We start from the raw sequence: 22192 nt of genomic DNA, 5'->3' as shown, positions 1-22192 counted from the left end.
TTGTGGATGTTTACCCCTCCTAGTTCACATTATATTGCTGCATTTGCATATTTTAACATTCAGTTTCTGAGGCCATGTTCATACATGTTGAAAGATTATTGCTTCGATGTAAGAAATCAGCTGGGGGAAATTCTTTGTTTTGTCTTATAGTCAATTTTTTTTACATGTAACTTTACAGCAAGAATAGGTGATTGCAACTCTCTCAAAATGAGCATTCACTCGCGCCCCCAACTTTAGTATTATGCCTAATCATACTGATAGTTAGATATTTATACCCCACTCACCTGTTTTCTCCCCTTAAACGTAAGAGTATAAAGAAACCATTATACCTTCACTTCAGTCATCAAAGTCTGTGTTTTGAGAGGAGTGATTTTTACATGTTTAACATGGTTGTTTACAGTTTCATTTAAAATGATGATTTCTGGTTAAAAAGCGACCTCATTATTTTGCAGCATCACACATTTGCCACTTGTCGTGTGTGCGACAAGCTCGACATGTTGCATTCTCTGTGAAACTGACACGGGCATAAAAACGCAGTAGTTAAAGCTATAATGTGTAACATTTCACGGACAATGAATGTCTCCATGTCGCTCCGCCATTTTAAAACTACGGGATTTGTAGGAGGACATGTCATCAGCTTCGCATTTTCCGTTTCCAATGTGTAAACAGAAAATGCGAAGCTGATGACATGTCCTTCTACAAATCCCGTAGTTTTAAAATGGCGGAGCAACATGGAGACATTCATTGGAGTGTAACACTCTTATGTACATTCGAATGCTGAATATAAAGAATATAAGAACATGGAGATGTGATGGAGGTAATTAATAACGATTGAGGTAATACTTGTGAATGATAAGACTCAAATTTGTTAATAGACGACGTGAAATATTACACATTATGGCTTTAAAGGAATTTTCTGATCATAGTAACATGTTTTTGTCTCTCTGTGAAGAAGTGGCAGGGGTGGGAAGAAGGAAACCTCTCGCCTTTTCTTGTTTTCCAGAAAACACAACACCTTCTGTCCCCACCCGCTTACGAAAGCTGAACACACACAATAACTGGGAACCATGAGACATGAAAGAAATGACAATCACGGAAACAATGTGGTGTTCACTTGTGATCTTGCAGATGTTGCTGGACAGATTTTCAATGTCGGAACAGACCACTTTTTTGTAGCTTCTTCCAGACCAGACACCATTTATGATTTATGGGCCTTCTACTGCATGTCTTAACCCTCATTATCACTCGGGCTTACCTCGGTGGTCATTGTTACTGTATTAACCCATAAAATTACCTGTCATCACAGAAACTAAGTCCGATACCAAAGCTACGTGACGATTAAATGCTTCCAACATTATTCAGCCTTCTCTATATGCTGATGAAGATCATTAAAAAAAAAACAATATCACATTTTCAATTAATCTGTTATTTGAACTCCTCAATCATTAGCTGGTGGATTTGTCTTCTCAGGGCTACATGCGTCCTCTCAAACAGCCGGACAGCGGCTCCATTGTTGACCCTCTGCTGGTGGATGAGATGTTCTACCAGATCCCAGAGATCCTGGAGCACCACGAGGACTTCCTGGAGCAGGTTTCCGGCTGTGTCGGCCAGTGGCACGACAGGCAGACCATTGGACACCTCCTCATCCAATCAGTATGTAGAAATGATGAAACATTGAGTGTGAAGATGAGACTTTAGGGCCGACAACATTTTGTAATTGCTGAGGGGGTAAGTCAGGCCCCTTACACTGAATTTTTGCTTGTCAAAGAAAAAAAGTGATCGCCTTTACAACCAGTGACGGGTGAAGTGAATAACAGTTATGTCCTCGGATTGCACCATTCTGCAGGAAAACACTGCAGTTATGTGGATGTTTGAAATGTACCACCCAACTTCACACTGCTGCTGGCTCGGTGCTATAAAATTAAACACTAGACTACAAGTGACTTAACTTTTGAGCTTTAAAGAGTTTATTGTGTGCCTAAAAGAAATGTGTAGTACAAAAATATTGTTTTTGTTATATATATATTATATATTATAAAATATTGTTATTGGTCAAATTAATTTAAACAGGTTCATAAATTTATTTCAAGTAATGTGTTTAAATCATCTTGATCTGTGTTGCATGATCATGCAAATAAACACACATTTGGATGACACAGTTCATCATGGACACAACATTATCAATAGTGAATGATGTCTGATGAACCCCATGACCCTGAATTGGATTAAGCAGGTGTAGAAAATAATGGATGGGTGGATGAATGAGTCTGATGGCTACAGATGTCAGTGGCAATTACTGCAGGCTGAGACCTGCATTGAATCCTGACAAGATTGTTTTTGGCCTACTTAGATGGCCACACATGCTAGCTGTTTCCATTAGGTCCAAATAATGACCCTAAACACTGAGACTGTCTCCAGCTGATGAAGACAAATCGGCATAAGATTTTGAAACAAAAGAAAAAAAACAACTGTAAAAGTAAAAATGACAGAATATGACATAGTTTAAATGTTTTTGCTCATCATATATCTGCCTTTAAAGCCCAGTACCAAAGGGTAGTAAAGCCCTATTAGCCTGTCTCGTTCATACTGTAGGAATACATTTTGCACGTTAGCATGGTTAGCTTCTGTCTGTTGAATGTAGGCTGACAGTGTGAGACAGTTAACCTCTGCCAGCCAGCAGGGATTGCCTTACTTCTCTCAAAAGCCTGTAAAACAATAAGCCTGTCATGTGTGAAAGAGACTTTTTAATTATCAGAATATCTTAAAGTATCGTACAATAACCTTCAGTTAGAATCAAACTAAAAAAAACAAGAAATTAACTGCAGTTTGGACCATTTAAAATTGGATATCCTCCTACATACAGCAGCATCTCTCCACCACTCTTCAAAACGTGTTGTGCTGTGTTTCTGTGGACCCTACTGCTTTAGTTTCGTTCTTCATCTATCTGAGATTATTTCTCAGATAGATGAAGAACGAAGTTTTTAATGAGGGGAAGCAGTTTTGAAGGGAGACTGGTCACAGTTGGCGGCAGTAGTTCAAAATTTTGTTTTTCCAGTGACCATTTGGTGCCCCTTTTGAAAATTTCCCATGACCCAAGAGTGGCCCTCAACCTAGACGTTAACCAAACAGAGCTCCAGAGAATCAGTATTAGGCTAAAAGCTATATTTTCCCATCTAAGAATGACAGGGAAGCCAAACAGATTTTTCTGAAACACTGAACAAATGCACAAATAACGCAAAACAAACAACGCAGCATTACAGGAAATCAGGCTTTTCTCGATGTAACTCAATGCAGTGTGGACGGATTTCCTTTCTCTATCAGCTTGAATGAAACACAAACTGAGCCACAGGAGATGAAACAGAACTGCACCACAAAATGTATCCAATGGATTTTGGGAGTTGGGTATAAGAAATAAGACAGAAGAAATCTTCATGTCATTGCTTGAAGAAATGTGAGCGTGGCAGGTTTTTTGCTGTTCAGCTGAGGCTGCTGCTTCACTCTGCTCTCTTTTAGTTTCCCCTCCCCCACCTATCTGTTCCCCCTCACTTTTCCTCGCTGCAGTGTTTCAAGCAGCAGCAGCTGCTATGTGTGTCAGGCCTCGTTGGCGCAGTAGGCAGCGCGTCAGTCTCATAATCTGAAGGTCGTGAGTTCGAGCCTCACACGGGGCAGAAAATATTTTTTGGATATTAGCAGGAGTTGGAGTAGAAGAGCCATTTTGTTGTATTTGTGCTATTTCTCTCTGTTCTTGTGCAAGCACAACCTGTTTTATAATCACAACAAGGCTTCTTTAAATATTACAACATAAGTATTCTGTGTATGTTGTGATAAATAATGTGTATAAACCACGTATAGATACATACAGAATGTAATTTTAGGTCTTCAAGCAGTTTCACAATAGGTCGCACTATCATAAGTGTTGGATTACACCATTAGAGTAATTCTAAATTTGAATTGCCCTCTTGAGGGAAAATCCCTAAAATGATTTGATTCGTTTGAATTTGATTTAGCTTCTTGGCAATTATGCTAAGGAAATAAAACTTGTCAGACTTTTTCAGAGATAAATCGATAAAGTGAAGGGATTTCTGCCAATTCTCTGCCAGCATTTATTATGACAGAGAAAGACACTGAAGGCTCAAAGTACGTTTTGTTACTCCGTGAAATCCTTGAAAGGAGAGATGCTTGGATAACATCATAATAAAGCTGTAAAAAAAAAAAAAAAAAAAGAATCAGCAGCACAACGAATGTTTATTCAATTTAAAAAAAAAAACTTGTAAAAATGAAACAACGAGGAAATTACAGTTTTATGTTAGAAGAAGCAAAAAATTTGAACATGTTGTCGTAAAAGCAGGCAATTAGGGCCGATCAAATGGACCATAATTGCATTTTTCTCTTGACATGATTAAAGTGCAGACATCAGCGGATTAAAAAGTTAAATACAAATGATTGTGTTAACTGCTTTTCCGCCCTGTTCTCTGGCAGCAACAGTTTAATCTTCCTGTTGACATTTAGAGGAGTGGACACCTTCTTAATCAAACTTGAGAAGGGATCAGTCACCACTATATTTAGAGAAAAATCTGCTGACAAAAGAACATTAAATTTCATCGTTGCGTATTCCTCGTCTTTCTGCTGTGGCTAGGGTGGGTGGGGGATACTGAGAGGAGAGGACAGTGGAACATAAATGCTGAGAGCAGAGAAACAGAAAGCCAATGAGAACCAAAAGAGGAGTTGATTCGATCAGAGGACAGAGAGACACGTAACTGTATGACATTAGATATGGTCCTTAACCCTCTTTGTTCTACCTTCTGTTTGATAATAGAAATCAGGTCAGGATGAGTCATCTGTGTGTGTTTGAAAAAAAGCACACAGAAAAAAACACAATATGGTTAGATTTCCCAAAAAAATGTGTAAACACACCTGGAAACGAGATAAATCTGGGGCACATTTGACATGATTGATAATAACCACTGATAAAGGAGCGCTGTTTGGAGGCACATTGCTCAGCACTGCAACACACTTTTTGTTTCTGTCGTTTTAGGTCTCTCCGATGGCATCTAAATGTATTTGATGTTGCTCCTTGGAAGTCAGTTATAGCTAAAGAAATTCCACTCTCATTTTGCTCATTTTTTTCCTGTTGAATTCACATCAAACTGGAAACCTGGAATCTGTGAAATTTTCAATTTTTTATTTTTTTTTTTAATTTGTAGAATTTTCTTGTGTTTCACCTGGTTTTTTAACCAAATCAGATCAGGTGGATTTCTTTTTATTTGATCTTTTTTCTTATTCTACTTTGATGCCCTTACATTGCATGAAAATACGACTTTCAACTTTTCAACGTTACCGATCACTAAATAAAGGGTTTCGTTTGTGAGAAGTAAAAAAAAGTTTTTTAAAGACCGCTTCCAATTAAAATGATATCATGCAGAAAAAAGGATTAATTGATAAATTACTGCACAGTTGCTCTGGTAACAGGTGACAGGTTTGTGGTTTTTAGCCATTAGCTCTTCAGTGCAGCAGTTTCAAATTTAGGCTGGTTTTGCCACTTCAGAGTGAACAAACAATTTATTAAGTGTTCTCTCCCCTCCTTCAGTTCTCCAAAGAGGCCCTCGCTGAAATGTATTCGGCGTACATTGACAACTTTCTCAATGCCAAAGATGCCGTGAGGATCGCTAAGGAGGCCAAGCCCGCGTTTCACAAGTTTCTGGAGGTGGGTGTTGGACTGAGTCACAGGGTGTCTGACCAGCTGTTTTTGAATGTGTTTTTGTCTGGAAAACAAGTGTTCGTTGACCAGCTTTTACAGCCGAAACGCGTACGGATGAAATGCGTTTGGCCACTGCCAGCTGTGTGTCAGCGCTGTGGATTAGTGCGTATGTATTTGCCTTTGAAAGAGGCAGTCTTTCACTCTTAACCAAGAAGTTCATCACGACGGTAAAAGGTTTTGACCATTGAGTTGAAGCGAAGTATTCCTCGTATAGTCTCGTGATTTGATTAAATTATATTACATCAAAGATGCTGTTTTCACAATGCAAACCACTGCTCATATATCAGAAGATATAGCGAATCCTTTTTCATGTAAAGCTGTATAACTTTAAAGTTTTTAATGGAAAATTGCACTGAAAAACCTGATATTTTTATTGTTTGTCCAGTTCATTTTGGTAGACCGCTTTTGCTCTGTTTGATGCTGTGGTGCGCCATCTGAAATGAACGCCCGATGGTGAAAACAGCACAGGCTGGCCACACAGACCCAAGAACTGATCCAAAAAAAAAATGGAATCGGGAACCGCAAAGTCCTGACGTGCCCTCACAGTTGAAACTGTGTAAGAACCTCACGTCAGTGACTGGTTTTGAAAGTGGGACAACTTCGCCATCTCGTGGTGGTGGTGTAAAATGCAGCACAGACCAGATTAATTAAGCCCATCAACCCCCGAAGACTCTCTTTGTCTTTGTTTTTCTTTTGTGAATGTTTTACCTCCTATCTCCAACCCAACAGCAAAACATGCGGGAGAACAAGGAGAAGCAAGCTCTGGGTGATCTGATGATTAAGCCGGTGCAGAGGATTCCTCGATATGAGCTGCTGGTTAAGGTGACTTATTTCAGTGGATAACTACCTACTGGCTGTATCTTGTACATCGGCAGTGTAAAGGGAGATTAATGTGTATGTGCTGCTTGTTGAAGGACTTGCTGAAGCACACTCCAGAGGACCACCCGGACCACCTGCTCCTACTGGACGCTCAGAGGGACATCAAGCGACTGGCAGAGAAGATCAATAAGGGACGTCGCTCTGCTGAGGAGGCAGAGAGGGAGGCCAGAGTTATCCAGGAGATTGAGGCACACATAGAGGGAATTGAACATGTGAGATATTTATTCATACGTAGCTTAAACCAGTAGATCGTCCTCTTTCTACTACTGAGGTCGGCCTATTTTTACAACTGTAAAGGCAGAAACATAAACTTTCAGCCAGTTGTTGCTTGATTATGCTTTTCTTTTAATTAAGCTCTTTTATTCTATCCTAAAGAGCCATGGCACAGCCACTTACGATTATTGTGATGTTATATAGTAACTTTTATATATTTTTTTGTGTCAGATTCTGAATCCCCGGAGGAAATTCCTGAGACAGGAAATAGTCATGGAGGCGGTAAGATGTGATTTCTGATTTGACGAATGGAAAAAAAAAAGTCCAAGTAATATGAGTGATTAAAGCGAACTGTATTCCAAACTGTCCTGTTATACATTTACCAAGTGTTTGGCTTTAACTTTGGCTGATATTACACCTAAACTGAAGAGAATATTTGGAGTGAAAGTCCAGATTTTCTGAGCTGCTCCTATCTCCATGTAGAAGACAGTGGGTGGGAAGAAGGACCGGTCCCTCTTCCTCTTCAGTGATCTGATCATTTGCACCACTCTAAAGAGGAAGTCCGGCTCATTGAGACGCAGCTCCATGAGCCTGTATGTTCCAAACCAACACACACACACGCACACACACACATACACACACACACTAATGCAGCACTTTAAAACCACACTGCCCCCTGGTGTTAAGCAACAGTCATGCAGACACTGTTCGTCTATATTTACTCTCTGAATTTTTCTCTTCTGTTCTCAGATACTCTGCTGCAAGTCTGATTGATACTTCCAGTAAATACAAGTTTCTGTGGAAACTTCCCCTTGAGGACGTGGAAGTGGTGAAAAGTAAGACTTCATTTAAATGTTGCCCTGTGTACTTTTGCACATTTTGCTCTTTGTTTGCTGAGTAACTACATGGGGCATCAAGTCGCATTCAGCATGTAGTTTGATGCTAGTGTTTTTTAATGTTTAGAGAAGTGTTTCATTATGAGTATTTAGTCATTTATTTTTGAGTTTTGAACACTTTAGTGCTGTTCCCTGACTTGTAGTTTCTCTCTGCACCAGGCCCCACTCAGGCCACAAATAAAGAGAGCATCCAGAAGATGATCAGTCGACTGGACGAGGATCTCAGCACCCTGGGTCAGATCAGCAAACTCTCAGAGACCCTCAGTTTCCCACACCAGGTACCACCACCAACATGTTCAATTTGCCCTCCACATTTCAATACTGTATTTTAGCCGCAACCCCCCTCCCTCTTCTCCTTTTATCCACTCCTTGTCGCATACATAAAGAGCCTGATTTCTGTATTTATTTGAACTTTTAATCTTTTTTTTCTTAATCTTCGTTTTTGATTGAAGGATCTAAGTATTGTTTTTAAAAATCTCTTCTGTCTTTTCCCTCCTCTCTCAGTCCCTAGATGAAGTAATAAAGGACCTGATGGCATCGGTGCACAAAGAGTTGTCGGAGAAACAATCTTTGGCTTTCAGTATGACTTTCCTGCCCACGAAGCTGGAGCTGATCACAGCCTCCGCTGAGAGCAGCTTCGTCTTCGAGTTCAGCTCGCCTGATGCTCGCTCCTGCTTCGAACAGGCCTTTGAGGATGCCAAGAAGAAGCTAGGTTAGTGAGGAACGTTTACTATGAGACAAAATAAAACTTGTGAATTGGACAGTAGAAGAAGTCATAGGGTAAAATGGATGACATGGATTCATTTACATTTACGACTTATAAACCTGACGAGATCTACTTAAACACTTCAAACACTGCAAATCATACTTGTGCTTCATATGTGTTTAGCTATGAATAAGGACCAGTGGGACCCAGAGTTTCTGAAGGCCATCCCTATTATGAAGACCCGCAGTGGAATGCAGGTGAGAGCAACACAAATTAACCACAACCCAGGTCACTGCTTTGTGTGTGTATATGTTTGCAGATTTAGCAAAAAAAAAAAAATGCCACCTTGACTCATGTATCATTGTTTGTGTCCAGTTTTCGTGTGCCTCTCCCAGCCACAGCTGTCCTGACAGCGGCTCTGAGGTGTGGGTGTGTAACAGTGACGGATACGTGGGACAGGTGAGAAAACGTTTTCTATGATTATTCTGCTTTGTCTGGTGGAGAGAAAAAAATAAAAACGTAAGCCGTTGTGAGTGATCTGATGATTTATTTATACTTTTTTTCTCTCGGCCCAGGTTTGCTTGTTGAATATCAAGGATGAGCCCACAGTGGAGGCCTGCATCGCTGTCTGCTCAGCGAGGATCATTTGTATTGCTGCAGTTCCAGGTCTCAAGGGAAGGTCAGTGCATGCATCGACACTTATAATAAGCTGACATGACGGGTAAACTTTACGTCAAAGATTCGAGTTTGTGTGGCCTTGAAATAAAATAGCCATTATACTGTAGCTCGGACATTTCCTTCTCATTCTCCCCTCTTCAAAATGATTTACTCGTTGCCCTATCTAGTCTTAGAAAATGCAAATAGACAAAAAAACCTGAGTGTATGTTAAGAATAAAAGTGTCCACGGTTTAAAAACTTTTAGAGTTCAGTGTACCTACACACTCGAACGTAATCATTGCCCACTGTTTGTCATCAAGATTACACAAAAACTACCAAGCTGAATTTCATGTAGCTTGGTGGAGAGTTGAAGCACTGCCACCATTAACCAGTCACTCATGACCTCTCAGGGATCGTGGATCAGAACCCGCCCTTACCTCCGCAGCAACTGCTCACACCCAGCAGCAGCTTCACATATCCATCTCTCATTCAACTCTAGAGCTCACGGAGCAACCCACAGGTTAGTCTCTGCTAAATCTGTTTTGCAAGTATCGCAAGACCTGTCAAAAATTGTTCTCAGCTTGTACTTTTCAAGCAGATGGCCAAATTTAAACTTGTGAATGCAAATACATTTATGTTGACTGACATGCCGCTTGATCGTTTCCAGGACCAGGGGCAGAGCTTGTGCCATTTGACAGCGATGACACGGATGATGAAGACTCACCCAGTCCCTCCTCCACCCTGCAGAGTCAGGCCAGTCACTCCACCATATCATCCAGCTATGGAAGTGAGTGAAAGCTTCCGTTTCAGCTTGTTACGCTATCACAGTCTTCACACGTCCCTCAAACTACGTTTCGTTTTCCCTCAAAGATGACGAGGGTCCGGGCTCCAAGGACATGGCTACAGAGACCACCAGCAGTGAGGAGGAGCAGGAGTTCTCAGTGACCAGCTGTTACGGTGCCCCAGGAGTGTTGGGGGTTGGGGGAGGAAGCCGTCCCCACACAGAGAGCCCCATGGATGGCCGCGCCATGAGACGATCCTCTCGGGGATCGTTCACCCGGGCGAGTCTGGAGGATCTGCTCAGCATCGACCCGGAGGCCTATCAGAGCTCTGTGTGGCTGGGCACAGAGGATGGATGGTAGCATGCACTAAAACCTTGATTTACCATTTTCCATCCCTGCATTATAAATGCTCCCTTGCTCGACCGCGTCCCCTAATTTTCTATGTCGTCTCTGTTTTTGTCAGCATCCACGTGTACCAGTCCTCAGACAACATCCGCAACCGTAAGAACAGCATGAAGATGCAACACTCAGCCTCCATCCTCTGTATTTTGTGAGTCTGCTTTTTCACCTCTTAACGTCTTTAGAAACACAAGTTTCACTGGAGTTTATGTTTTCTTAGCACACAATTTACAATACAGGGGAAAAAAAAATATGATGCAGCTTGTGACTTAAAGGTATCAAAGTAAAATAAGTAAAGGTATGAATCAGCCAGATACTGTTATTTGACAACATAAATTCTGCTTTTCCTTTTTTTCTCTCACATCAGGTATTTGGACAACAAAGTGTTTGTGTCGTTAGCAAATGGAGAGGTCATCGTTTACCAGAGAGAAGCAGGTAAGCTGAACAGAGGGCGCAATTGATGTAAAGTAGGGCTTAAGATCTGTTCAAGAGAAGTTTTAGGCAGGCCGTGCTTTTAGATTTCTTACTTTGTAACATCATGTCTGGACACACTTTCACCCTCAACCTCTACAGATGACATGAAATTGAAAGCTTGCACATTTAAAATCTATCTCAATTTGCAGGTAGTTTCTGGGACCCTCAGTCTTCTCAGACATTAGTTCTGGGCACACCCAGTAGTCCAGTCACGAAGATGGTTCCTGTTGGGGGAAAGCTGTGGTGTGGCTCACAAAACAGAGTCCTTATCATCAATACTACTACACTGGCACAAGAAGTAAGTGGAAGCTTCATGAAGAGGGGCTGAAGGGAAGACTTTCAAAACAGCAGAGCATCTGACAAGGACAATAAGCGGGGAGGCTTGTATTAGCTGGTATTACCTCCATCTTTCTCCCTCCCCTCCCCAGCACTGGTTCCAGGTGGGCACTGACAGCAGCCGCTGTGTAACGTGCATGGTGGCTTACGGTCAGGGTGTGTGGCTGGCGTTACAGGGCAGTGCACAGGTCAGACTGTACCACGCTCAGACCTGGGAGAGCCTGACAGAGGTGGACGTGGCACCTGCTGTGCACAAAATGCTTGCAGGTAAACACACACGCAGACAGCGATCACATTTACTGGATTTTAGGCACGTATTCCTGCAGATATTCTACACGCATCAAGTGAATGAGGACGTGTGCTTCTATAGCTGGAAAATATATTCTAAAAAACCCTGAATAGAAACAAAATGTTTTATTCCAGATGTCAAGTCAGTTCATATACAGTTGTTTCCTCTTGGTCAGGTGGTTAGGGTTTGGGTCCATTTCTTCTTTGGGGTTTAATATTCACCTTTTTACCACCTCTTTCTGTCACTCACTTTGATCCTCCATCCCGTCTTCTCTACTCTATTCAGGTGCAGATGCGATCATCAGGCAGCACAAAGCTGCCTGTCTCAGAATCACAGCTTTACTGGCCTGTAAGGATCTGCTGTGGATCGGCACCAGTGCCGGTAAGAGCAAATGTGTGACTCTTTAACCTACTGAGCTACTGGGGTACAAAACTCAGCGCTAATTTTTGAATTTCCTCTGTTTTTCTACAGGGGTGGTCCTCACGCTGGCGATCCCAGCGGTGAGCTCGGGAACTGGGGCTGGGACACTCAAATCTCCTCTTGCACCAATGGGATCGGCTCACGGGCACACAGGCCACGTTCGGTTCCTGACGTCAATCGAACTACCCGAAGGCTTTGACATGAATTTCCCTTCCGCAACAACTGACTCCACAGGTTTTTAACTGCTTTTAACAAGCATTGATGAGTCCTAGTGCATAACAGTGACCTCCACATTTGTTAAAGGCTGAAACTTTGCCTCGCTTTCACTTTAAACCCCTTTGTCTCTGAACTCTAGGTAATCAATCTCAGAGCAGCAGCACATTTGAGGGAAGCCTTCAAAGGCGTGACTCCACACATCGCAGAGCCTCCTCCCACATCCCTCCAAAAACCAAACATCTTGTCATTTCTGGCGGCGATGGCTATGAGGACTTCAGACTGACTAATAGCAGTGAAACCATTGGACGGGACGACAGCACAAACCATCTTTTGCTTTGGCGGGTTTGAGACAATCAAACATTCGGTCTAACTAACCTCTCTATAGCAGAGATGAGCGCACGGCCTGTTCTCCTTCAACCTGATCAGACTCCTCAGTTTTTGGTGTTGTCGTTTTGGTCTCCTGCTCGGTCCAACGGTCTCTATGTGCACAGTACGGCTGCCAGCTCGCTCCAGGACTTACCAATGCATATGATCGCGTCAAAGTCAGTTTTGTTGTGTTAATGTTTCTGGTGGTGTGCATTGTCTGTGCGTGTGTGCTTTGCTTTTTTGGAATCTGTGATTATAGTCTTTAGACTATAAGACTTTTTACAAAGAGAGGTAGGAGACTGAGAAGGGACTAGTTAGACTGTCACAGATGGACGATGTTCGGAATGAGAACCAATAAGGAAGACACAGACGTGAACTCTGCGCAGGACGATGGAAGAGGACATTCCAATGAACGTAATGATATTAACAAATTATTGCATGTACTTTGAAATCCTCTGTTTTTTTGGACTTCACTCCATCATCACTTCATCTTCACTTAAACGTTAAGACAAGAAGCCTCCTGATGATCAGAAGTGAATATGTGAATTAAGTGAAACATGCCAACACAGACTGTAGTTAGATATATATTTTCCCCCCAGCTACAATGACATGTTAGTCGAGGTTTAGATGATCTGTGAGTCTCTATAGGAGGAAAGAGTCAAATGTTTCGCGGCTGGTAGGCCAGATCTGAGATCAGATCTTTCTGGCTCCACTGGTGAGGTGGTATGTGACAACAACACGCGGATACACATGTAATGCACAGCCTTACTCAGAGAGTCAAACCACACGTTTCCTTCAAATAATCACATTGTATTTGCTTTTCTTAGTTTTACCGATAGCTGAAGATGACAGTAATGGAGACGAAGTCCCAATACTGGTTGGAAAAAAAAAAGTGCATTGGAGACGTTCCTCCTTAACATGACCATGCCAAAGCCTTGTATGTGTTCTTTTTTTATTTTTTATTTTTCCATGCCATGAAATTATAGTTTGTTTAGCGTTCTGTCACGTTGGACGGGGGCTCTTTAAAGATGACGCTAAGCTGAGGTAGCAGATAAAGATAGAAATGTACAGTATTTATGGTTTTTATTTTAGCGCCGCCTTTTATAGCACTTAATTTATAGAAGATGTAGCTTTCACTTTTTCTTCCTCAACTGATCAACACGGAGGTACTGGCTTAATTTTGAGATTGGAGAAAAGAGTATAGCTTGCCTCCGACGGACACACACGCACACTAGGGGTGTAAGGATGCCGTTTCCTCATGGTTTGGTACGATTCAGGTTACAGGGTTCTTGTTTTTGGAGTCGTGTTGTTCCCCAAAATGCTGAGAGACGGGACCAGAATCGTTTTTGTCTGTGCATATCAGTCCAATAATTTCCCCTCTTAATGTATCCGAGAGCAGCTCGGACTGACGCAGAACGCAACCACTGTGTTGCCTGTGTGGGTGCCAAACGCTTCATAAAGATTTGCATCATATTTGAGTTACTTTTCAACTCCACTGTGTGTGCTCTGGTATTTTTGTTACAGAAGATATAACACTAAGATGTATTTTTACACTCCTAAAGCACAAAACACTAAAAAATTAAAAGGATTTGTTGCGATTATTTAAGAAGAAGAAGAAGCATGTATTTAGACGAGAAAGGGCACTAGAAAGGTAAGAAGGATAAATGCTTAGTTACTGCACGTGCCTTCAGAAGGCTAAAAAGTTAAGCCATTTCACACACACAGTGAAAAGTCAGCTCTCCTTGGTCCCGCAGCAGATGTCCATGGAAGTGAAGGATGACTGACTTGTCCTTGCACACACGAATGCACACACACGCACACACACAGGAGTTATCCTCAGACTTTGAGGGTTAAGCGGTGATTGTCTTTGATCCCTCCAAGCCTATAGAAACCTTATTGCACTTTACCTGCCATCTGGGCTCTTCACCTTTGCTTTCCCACTTCCACAAGCATCCCCACTGTGATGGTTAAGAAGATTAGTTGGCTGTTGTGATGGCTGCTAACAAGCTTGTGAGCATCTGTAAGTGCAAAAGTGGAAAGACTCCTCCTCAAGTGCTCTGTTATTCAATTGAAAAGTATTTTTAAAAAATGTTGTTTTTTTTTTGTTGTTTTCTGTCCAAACGTAAAGCAAAAACTGCAGTTGTGGTAGCGTGTGAGGAATGCAGTGGAGGAAACTTGCTCAACAATTTCCTAGGTGTTAGTAAGTGAACAGAACAGATTCGTACAATTCCCAAGGTTGTGTGGTAAATTTTATGGTAATATAAGTATCTGGTTGACTTAAATCTAAATATGGAAACAGGAAAACAGCTTGCTTAAAGTGGCTCTCAAATCAGTGCAAGCCTCAAAGTGTATAAGCACCTTGTGGTTTTTTGGGTGGGGGGGGTTATTTGCTGTATTATGTTAGGCAAAGCTAATCAACCCCCCCACCAACTGTAGCTTAACTTTACCAGCATGAAAGTGGTATAATGCGGTCACTCACAACAGGAAATTGTTTGTGTCCCCAAAACAATTCATGGAGTCACGTTAATGTGGCCAATATGTGTGTGTTGTTTTTTTTTTTTATTCTGCTACTTATGTTCACTGTTTTAAGAGCTGCCATGTTACCCAAGACGATGCTGTATACTTATGCTGGTTGTAGAGCTCCCTGCAGAAAGGTGTCAGTTTATTTGCGAGCTGTACAACGTCTGCTGTCTTTGCTGGCACACTTTACTTTTTGGATCAGTCTGAATCTGGGAGTTTGGCAGCAGAATTTCCCTCAGAGGTGGTTCATTCAACGTTGAGTGTGTTTTCACGCCATGTGGCGTCCTATAATGAGAAGAGTTTTTTTCAGTTTTGGTCGATGCTGCACTGTGGTTGGAGTCGACAACTTTCAAATAAACGAACTTATAAAGTTAGGTTTTCAATGTATACATTTCCTCAGCAGTCGCACAAATCGAAATGACTCTTTAAGCGGAGGCAGTTAAGGTTTTGAACCAATTGAAATTAAACTGAACTAGCTCAGACTCTTTATCACACACTACATCCTATATATGAAGTAGAAATAATCTCCACGCTTATTTGATAACGAAATTTAAGCACACAACTGTAACTCTCGTTGACTTGTACGTAATCTCCTCATGCCCATATGTGAACAAAGTCTTATTTTTGTAAATATTGGTACATATTGCCTCTTTTCTGTAAATAGTGCACCCACAGTCCTCAATTGTTGATATGAATCTAATGGCATATTTTTTATATATTTGTGTAATGTTTGTTTTTATTTGTACCCCCCCCCTTCCTCCCTGGCATGCGTCATCAGTCACGTTTAAATTATAGCCGTCACAGAATCTTTCAAAAAGAAGACACATGGTCCATGTTCATGCAAGACTGACAGGGATTTGTTGTTCACGTCCCTTTTAGCTCCTGAAGCTTGCTTTGTTACTGACATCCACGGGAAGGATTGGAAAAAAAAAAGAAAAAAAAGTCAGTTTTTGCGTTGCCACTTATCTGTTTATCTCTGACTCTAGTTGACTTCTTACAGTTGCCATGGTTATGGTCTATCAGAGTTACCTCCTGTATGTAGCTGTTCTTGTTTTTGTCACTGTGGGTTCCTCTTTGTAATTAAATCAGTTCACTGGTGCCACTTTGTGCTTGTTCTCTTAACTCACGGCAGACAACAGAGTAATCTTGGTGAAAACTTTCTAACACAGCGGGCAATGTATGCTGTACAATTTAATTTTTTTTTAAATTGATTCTCAAAAAAAAAAGATAAAGTACTGTTTTTTCTCTTGGTACTTAAATGCAGGTGAAAGTATGACAACGTAAGTATGGGTAAGAAGGTATTTAAGAGAAAGCAATGACAGTTTTTGTAAAAATAAAAAAAAGTACTGGGTACTTACTGAGAAATGCTTTATGATGGCAGTCAGACACCCTAAAAGTGACTGAGGCAGTGTGATGTCGAGCAGGTTTTTCAGCTTTTAAAATAATTTACTTTTTTCTTTTCTTGAATCAGGAACACATTGTTTCAGAGTAAATTATGTGAAACACAATATTTTCTATATTGAAACCATCTCTTGCTGCAAAACACCCAACACCCAGCCTGTCTTTTCGATTTTGAAGCTGTTTCCAAAAAAATCTGTGACGCTGTAGATAAAAGCAAAAATGCAAAACACACTCTCACGCTTTAATTGAGAATTGCTCGAAAAACAACTGAGCAGATGGATGTATTTTTTTTCCCTGAAATGTCTGTAAACTACGGTCATATTAAATCTGATACCAGTAAGCAGTTTTCAGAAGAGTCGGGACGGGGCATTTTTCCACCGTGTGTCACCTCTCTTAACAACACAGAAGCTTTCGGGAACTGAGAAGAACAAGAGCTGTTGTTGCTTGGTATAGTATTTTGGCTGCTCAACAGTTTTTAGCTTCCTTTGTCTTTTATTTCTTTTTTTTGCCCCCCCCCCCCCCCCAACGTTTTTCTTATTACATATTACAAAGGATGAAAAAGGTTTAGACTGCAGAGAGGCCAGTTTAGCAGTTTAGTCCTTGCACTATTTTACTATAGAGCTTTTATGATACACACAGAATAGTTTGACATGGTAGCTTCACCAATATGTAACTTACCCATGCCACAATGACTAATGTGGACTGCCAGTACAGATAATGGCTTTTGAACACTGACAACTTCAAAAAAAAAAAAAAAACTAAGAAAAGATTGGAAATGTATTCATTGTAAAACTTTCAATTGAACTGAGAACTAGCAAAACTTTATAATCATTGCAGATATTTCACGTTTTGTCTCATTAACTTGATTGAATTTGTTAATATCCATCCATTTTTGCACACATATTCCAGGGAAACTCAGACGGGTCAATTTAATGATAATGATAATAATGTTATTTGAAACAGGTGATGTCAAGACTGCTGAAAGGCCAAAGGAGAAAGCCTAACCTGGACACCCGTGATCTTCGATCCCTCGGCTCGACATAAAGAACCTGCACTCATTGATAGCTTAAATAACCATGTGGGCAAGGGATTACTGTGGAAAACCTTTGTCAAGAGCTACAATACAGAGTTACATTCACAAACGCCCTTAAAAACTTTATTGTGTAAAAAAAGAGGCCTTATGACAACCTTGTCCAGAGGAAGCATTAACGTCCAGTCTCAGAGGTATCCGGGATAAACCACTAGTTGAAACATGTATCATGGTCATGCCAATCAGTATTCCAGGTCTTTTTGTTTTAAGAAGAAGAAGAAGAAATGGACGCTGTGCACTCAAAGATCAAACCAACGACCATTCAGACTGCTATCAGCAAACATGTCCGAAAGCCAGGCTGTGTGATGATATGTGGCTGTATCTGTACCCTTGGCAAAGGTACACTTCTGTGATGGCAGCATGAATGTAGGAAATGTCATTTTAAAGCAACATGCCTTCAAGACAACATCTTTTCTATTGACGCCCCCCAAAAAAATTACTGCAAGACAATTTGAAAAATCCCATTCAGAACATATCACAAAGGCATGGCTGAGGGAGAAGAGGGTACGAGTGCTGGACTGGTCCGCTTGCAGTCCTGGCCTGTCCACAATAGAACATTTCTGGAAAAAGGAAAATTAAAGATAAAAGGTTTACTTTACTAACTTTTCTCTGATTGCAGTTAGTTAAACAGTGCAGCACACACTAGTAAAACAGCCTGTTCTATAATCCCACAGCTTCCTCTCGGAGTTCAGTTGTCAATGCCCTCCTGGCCTCCAGCAGAAAGTGTCTTAACCAGGACACAAAGTTGGCTTTGTGGCTTTGCCTTCAGCATGACTCAACAATTCATTTTTCTTTAACCCACTGACCTACAATGAATTTTATTGTGATATGATCGTCCTGCAGTGTGTGACTGAACACAGGCCATTCAGAGCACACGCGAATACCAACGCGGCCCTTCGCCCGTGAAGACTCACACATCCCCTCACAGGGTTCAGATGTAGTGAACAGTGACGATCTGTGTGATGACTGAAAGAGACAGGAAGAGCAGCAGCAGCACAAAGCGCCATCTGTGTCTCACCAGAATGAATGATTGATGTTGTGAATCATTGACTGATCTTTGCCGACTTGTGGGTTCAGCCCAGAAAAAGACTATGGAAATCTCTTCACACATTTGATATTTCACACTGGGAGAAGCTTCTTATTTTCTAAATCGTGTGTAAGACGCATGATTGCCGCCACATGACATTTGCACTGACTTTTTATTTGTTTTATTTTTGTTTTATTCCAACGTTTTCTTGCTGAACTTTTCAAAAATGTATTCGCATTGCTTTAACGTGCGTTAATCTACAGACAGAAAAGTGAGGAAAAGTAGTTCAAGTAGCCTCGAGATATTTTTTAGAGGACGGTTCTCAGCCAAGGACACTGCTCCATATTGTCATTTAAGCTGTCTGGATCTGATTCTGCGCCATAGTTTTAAGGGGACTCCTTTAGCATCGTCTCCATCTCTCCACCGAGTTTGATGAAATTTGCTTTGGTAATGGAGACTCTTTTGGTGATATCCGCACTGGAAGCATCGACCGAACTGACATCGTTACCGGTTCCATCCGCCAGGCTGTGACCAGCAGCCACCTGCCTGGAAACAACCTCGGCCTGCCGACAGAGGGGGTTTTTACGCGAACGCAAACTCACACCACACACTGTGACGGGGGTTTCAGCTTGCAGCGTTGACGCACTGTGAGCTCACTGTGTTTGTGTTTTCACACACACACACACACACACACACACACACACACACACACACACACACACAGAGGAGAGTGGGAGTGATAGAGGGGGGACCTCGCTTACCGGCTTTGTGGTTTTCATCCAATCTCAAACGTTTTAATTGCACCTGCTGAGCCGAGCCGAGCCCACTGTAGCCGATGATGCTCGTCTCTGAAAACTGACTTCCGATATTCACCAAACCGGTAAGTTTAGCCAAGCTTTTTTTCTTTACTTACTTTCTCTTTCTCTCTTTCTCTTTATTAATTGTTTTTGTTGTTCTTTATAAACGTAGGAGTAAGAGCAACTGAAGCCGGTAGTTAAGTTTTGTCAGACTCGTGTGGGCTTCTCTCGCCGCAAACCCTGTGCTGCAGTCGTGACCGCTTTTACGCACGGTGGAAACATGACTTTTCTTTAGAGGGGGGTGCATGGCACAAATTCATACACTGAAACAAAAAGGGTCCCAGCTGTCAGTTTCAGTGGTGTTTAAGGCTGAACGCAGTTGCCAGCGTCGTGGCTGAGTTTGCGCCTGTCGTAGATTTACGCAACATAGCCCCTAGAATAAGTATTGATTTGACTGGGATTCTGTTACACTGACTGGAAGTTTACAGGTCCCAGTTTGACTTATTTAGAAATGTAACTAAATAGTTGTCATGACTCGTTTGGCTTTGTTCAATAGCCTAGCTGTGAAACCTCCACGTGCCGTGCTCTCTAATGAGAGAGAGACAAATGCTGGACGCATCATCACGGGTACCAGATGACCTCACTGGCAGTGTGGTCTTCGTCCTCCTCTCATTTGAATTAAGTTAACTGTACACGCTTTGCTTTTTTTTTTTCAAGTTCTATTTGCTCAGTAAGGTACACTGAAGATGGAGGGGGGTAAATATTTAATGCCGATATAAACAACAAATATGTCAAGTAGCGTCTCGCATTCTTTTTTTTTTCTATACGTTGCTTTCCCTCACAACTGTTCATTTCAAGTTGGGTCACCATCTCGTACTACATGATACTTACAGTGGTTTTGGCAGGGTGTACTACTGCGTAATGATTCCACCATAATGAGGAGTGAGTGCAACCAATACACACACACACAAGCACCCAGATGAGACTGTCATCTTTGGCTCAGGGTATCCATTGTCTGAGCCCAAATTCCTACATGTTTGTTTTAATAAGAGGCTTATGACTTTTTCTCTCTCTCTCTCTCTCTCTCTCTCTCTCTCTCTCTCTCTCTCTCTCTCTCTCTCTCTCTCTCTCTCTCTCTCTCTCTCTCTCTCTCTCTCTCTCTCTCTCTCTCTCTCTCTTCAGTTGTTGTCTTCTTGTCACACTTGGAGTGGGGCCTCTGAGGTCAGTTCAGACCCTGTTTAAAGCAAATGTTTGTAGTTATCTTCTGATTTGATAGGAACCAAGAAGAGAAGTCTTTATCAAACAGACTTTCACTCTCTACTAATTGAAACCATCAGTTGGACTGGGTTTCAGCCTGTGTGTATTTAAAAGAGCGTTGCTTATAGTCAGGAAACAGCGCAGGTTTTTACTGAGGCATATGAAAGTTTTCCATTGCGCCCCCCCCCCAAACGTTTAACATACTCGCTGTGGATTTAATGTAGGGATGAGATCATTCCAACAGAATGTGAAGAAGAGAAAAGAGGAGAGATTGAAAAGGGAGAGAAACTGTGAGAGAGAAAAGCAAATTATGAGAGGAATCGGCATTAAAAGTATGAGATTAGAGCTGTGGGACACATTATCTGACAATGTCTGTGCTCTGAATTTTATAGAAAGTGAGTCCACTTGCATCACATGTCCACCTAGTTTCACTGAACTCATCTTTCTTGTCATTGCATAATCCTGCTGACAAGCGGAGAAAAAAACCTTCACCCCTGCCCTCACTCCTCACTTCAACAGTGTGCGTGTGTCTGTGTGAGAGAGGGCATCTGGAAGTCAAAGACTTAAGCCCAGCTTTAAGTAACCTAGCAATCTTGTCATCTGCCTACCTCGTTTCCAACCAGCATGGTTGGGAGTTCTTCCCAACAGTCTTCCGTCCCCGTGCCTCAGCTGCATGCCTGCCTCTCCAATGTCAGCCAGGAACTTCTGTGCCAAAGAAATTCCCACTGCACTGACTGGCCGCAGATGCTTTTCCAAGCTGGCTCAGCGTCCACACACAGAGACTGGAGGAGGGATGGATAATTACAGGGGGATGTGGACATAAAAACCTGGGCAGATATTGGCATGAACATGCAGAAAAGTTCACTTACATACATTTACAGTATACATGTACATAAAGTCCGCACTCAGGTTTAATTATAACTTGGAAAAACATGATTTGGTGCCACTGTAGTAAATTTTAATTTAAATTCCCTCTCTGAGGATGAGACTTTCCTCAGGAAGTACTGCTGCTGTTTCTTTAGTGATTTTACAGTAAGTGGATAAATTGTAAGTGATGCTCCAGAGGTGTTTCCGTCAATTAGGGTTACTGTTTTGAAAGTCAGGTTTTTAGAAAAGAGTCTCTTCCCTGATGTTTTGGCTTTTTTTTTTGTGTGTCTAAAGTTCACTAAAGCCATGTCAGTTATTCTTTAAAATTTCATCCCAGCTTTTTCTATTTCTGTAAATCATAGTTTCAGCATCACCTGAGGCCAAAATACACTAAAACTTCAGCATTTCAGGTACATGCCGAGTACAGGGCCTCCAATATGACAACGTGACCTTGTAAATTACCATATGAGGAGCTCTTTAACTTCAGAATGTAATATTGCACAGTTATAAGAGGGTTTTAATTTTCTAAACTGCCTTTTCGACATTTTCCCGAAACAATATGGTGAGAATTCTTCCACCTCTGCTCATACACTGCATCACACTGATACTATGGAGAAGGTGTTTGCTCAAACACTTTACGGTTCACTTTCAGCAAAAGCGGACCCAGTTTGGTCAGATGAACTTTCCCTCGATCTCCATCTCCTGCCCTACTGTATGATATTTAATGATACAGTCTTAAAAATAAGAAAAGAGGGAAAATGGAGCAGATGCTCTTTACCCACACAAGCAGGTTACTGCCATGGAAGAACAACTCTGAACGTAACCGCAGTCTGCTAGCTGAA

General features: G+C 41.6%; 2 protein-coding genes and 1 non-coding gene across 3 annotated transcripts in view; all 3 read left to right on the top strand.

Annotated features, from left to right (window-relative positions):
* The window catches only part of arhgef17 (Rho guanine nucleotide exchange factor (GEF) 17), a 70245-nt gene extending 54235 nt beyond the window's left edge, over positions 1 to 16010 (top strand). The window contains exons 3-24 of the mRNA XM_075473571.1: positions 1471 to 1653; positions 5588 to 5704; positions 6488 to 6580; positions 6673 to 6849; positions 7082 to 7132; positions 7334 to 7443; positions 7601 to 7686; positions 7906 to 8024; positions 8251 to 8458; positions 8636 to 8709; positions 8828 to 8911; positions 9028 to 9131; positions 9520 to 9629; positions 9777 to 9896; positions 9980 to 10247; positions 10355 to 10441; positions 10658 to 10725; positions 10914 to 11062; positions 11193 to 11367; positions 11675 to 11770; positions 11861 to 12043; positions 12165 to 16010. Of these exons, the coding sequence (XP_075329686.1) occupies positions 1471 to 1653; positions 5588 to 5704; positions 6488 to 6580; positions 6673 to 6849; positions 7082 to 7132; positions 7334 to 7443; positions 7601 to 7686; positions 7906 to 8024; positions 8251 to 8458; positions 8636 to 8709; positions 8828 to 8911; positions 9028 to 9131; positions 9520 to 9629; positions 9777 to 9896; positions 9980 to 10247; positions 10355 to 10441; positions 10658 to 10725; positions 10914 to 11062; positions 11193 to 11367; positions 11675 to 11770; positions 11861 to 12043; positions 12165 to 12373 (2871 nt within the window). The 3' untranslated portion in view covers positions 12374 to 16010. The remainder of the gene's footprint in view (positions 1 to 1470; positions 1654 to 5587; positions 5705 to 6487; positions 6581 to 6672; positions 6850 to 7081; positions 7133 to 7333; positions 7444 to 7600; positions 7687 to 7905; positions 8025 to 8250; positions 8459 to 8635; positions 8710 to 8827; positions 8912 to 9027; positions 9132 to 9519; positions 9630 to 9776; positions 9897 to 9979; positions 10248 to 10354; positions 10442 to 10657; positions 10726 to 10913; positions 11063 to 11192; positions 11368 to 11674; positions 11771 to 11860; positions 12044 to 12164) is intronic.
* On the top strand, positions 3596 to 3668 carry trnam-cau (transfer RNA methionine (anticodon CAU)). The gene has a single exon. It is a non-coding gene; the product is annotated as a tRNA-Met (tRNA).
* Positions 16011 to 19051: 3041 nt separating the features above from the next.
* relt (RELT TNF receptor) overlaps positions 19052 to 22192 on the top strand; it is a 30539-nt gene continuing 27398 nt past the window's right edge. The window contains exon 1 of the mRNA XM_075474433.1: positions 19052 to 19309. The gene's annotated coding sequence lies outside the window, so the exon portion shown is untranslated. The remainder of the gene's footprint in view (positions 19310 to 22192) is intronic.

The sequence above is a fragment of the Odontesthes bonariensis genome, chromosome 9 (assembly GCF_027942865.1).
Source record: "Odontesthes bonariensis isolate fOdoBon6 chromosome 9, fOdoBon6.hap1, whole genome shotgun sequence".
Taxonomy (NCBI): domain Eukaryota; kingdom Metazoa; phylum Chordata; class Actinopteri; order Atheriniformes; family Atherinopsidae; genus Odontesthes; species Odontesthes bonariensis.
This window is presented reverse-complemented; position numbering and strand designations above follow the sequence as displayed.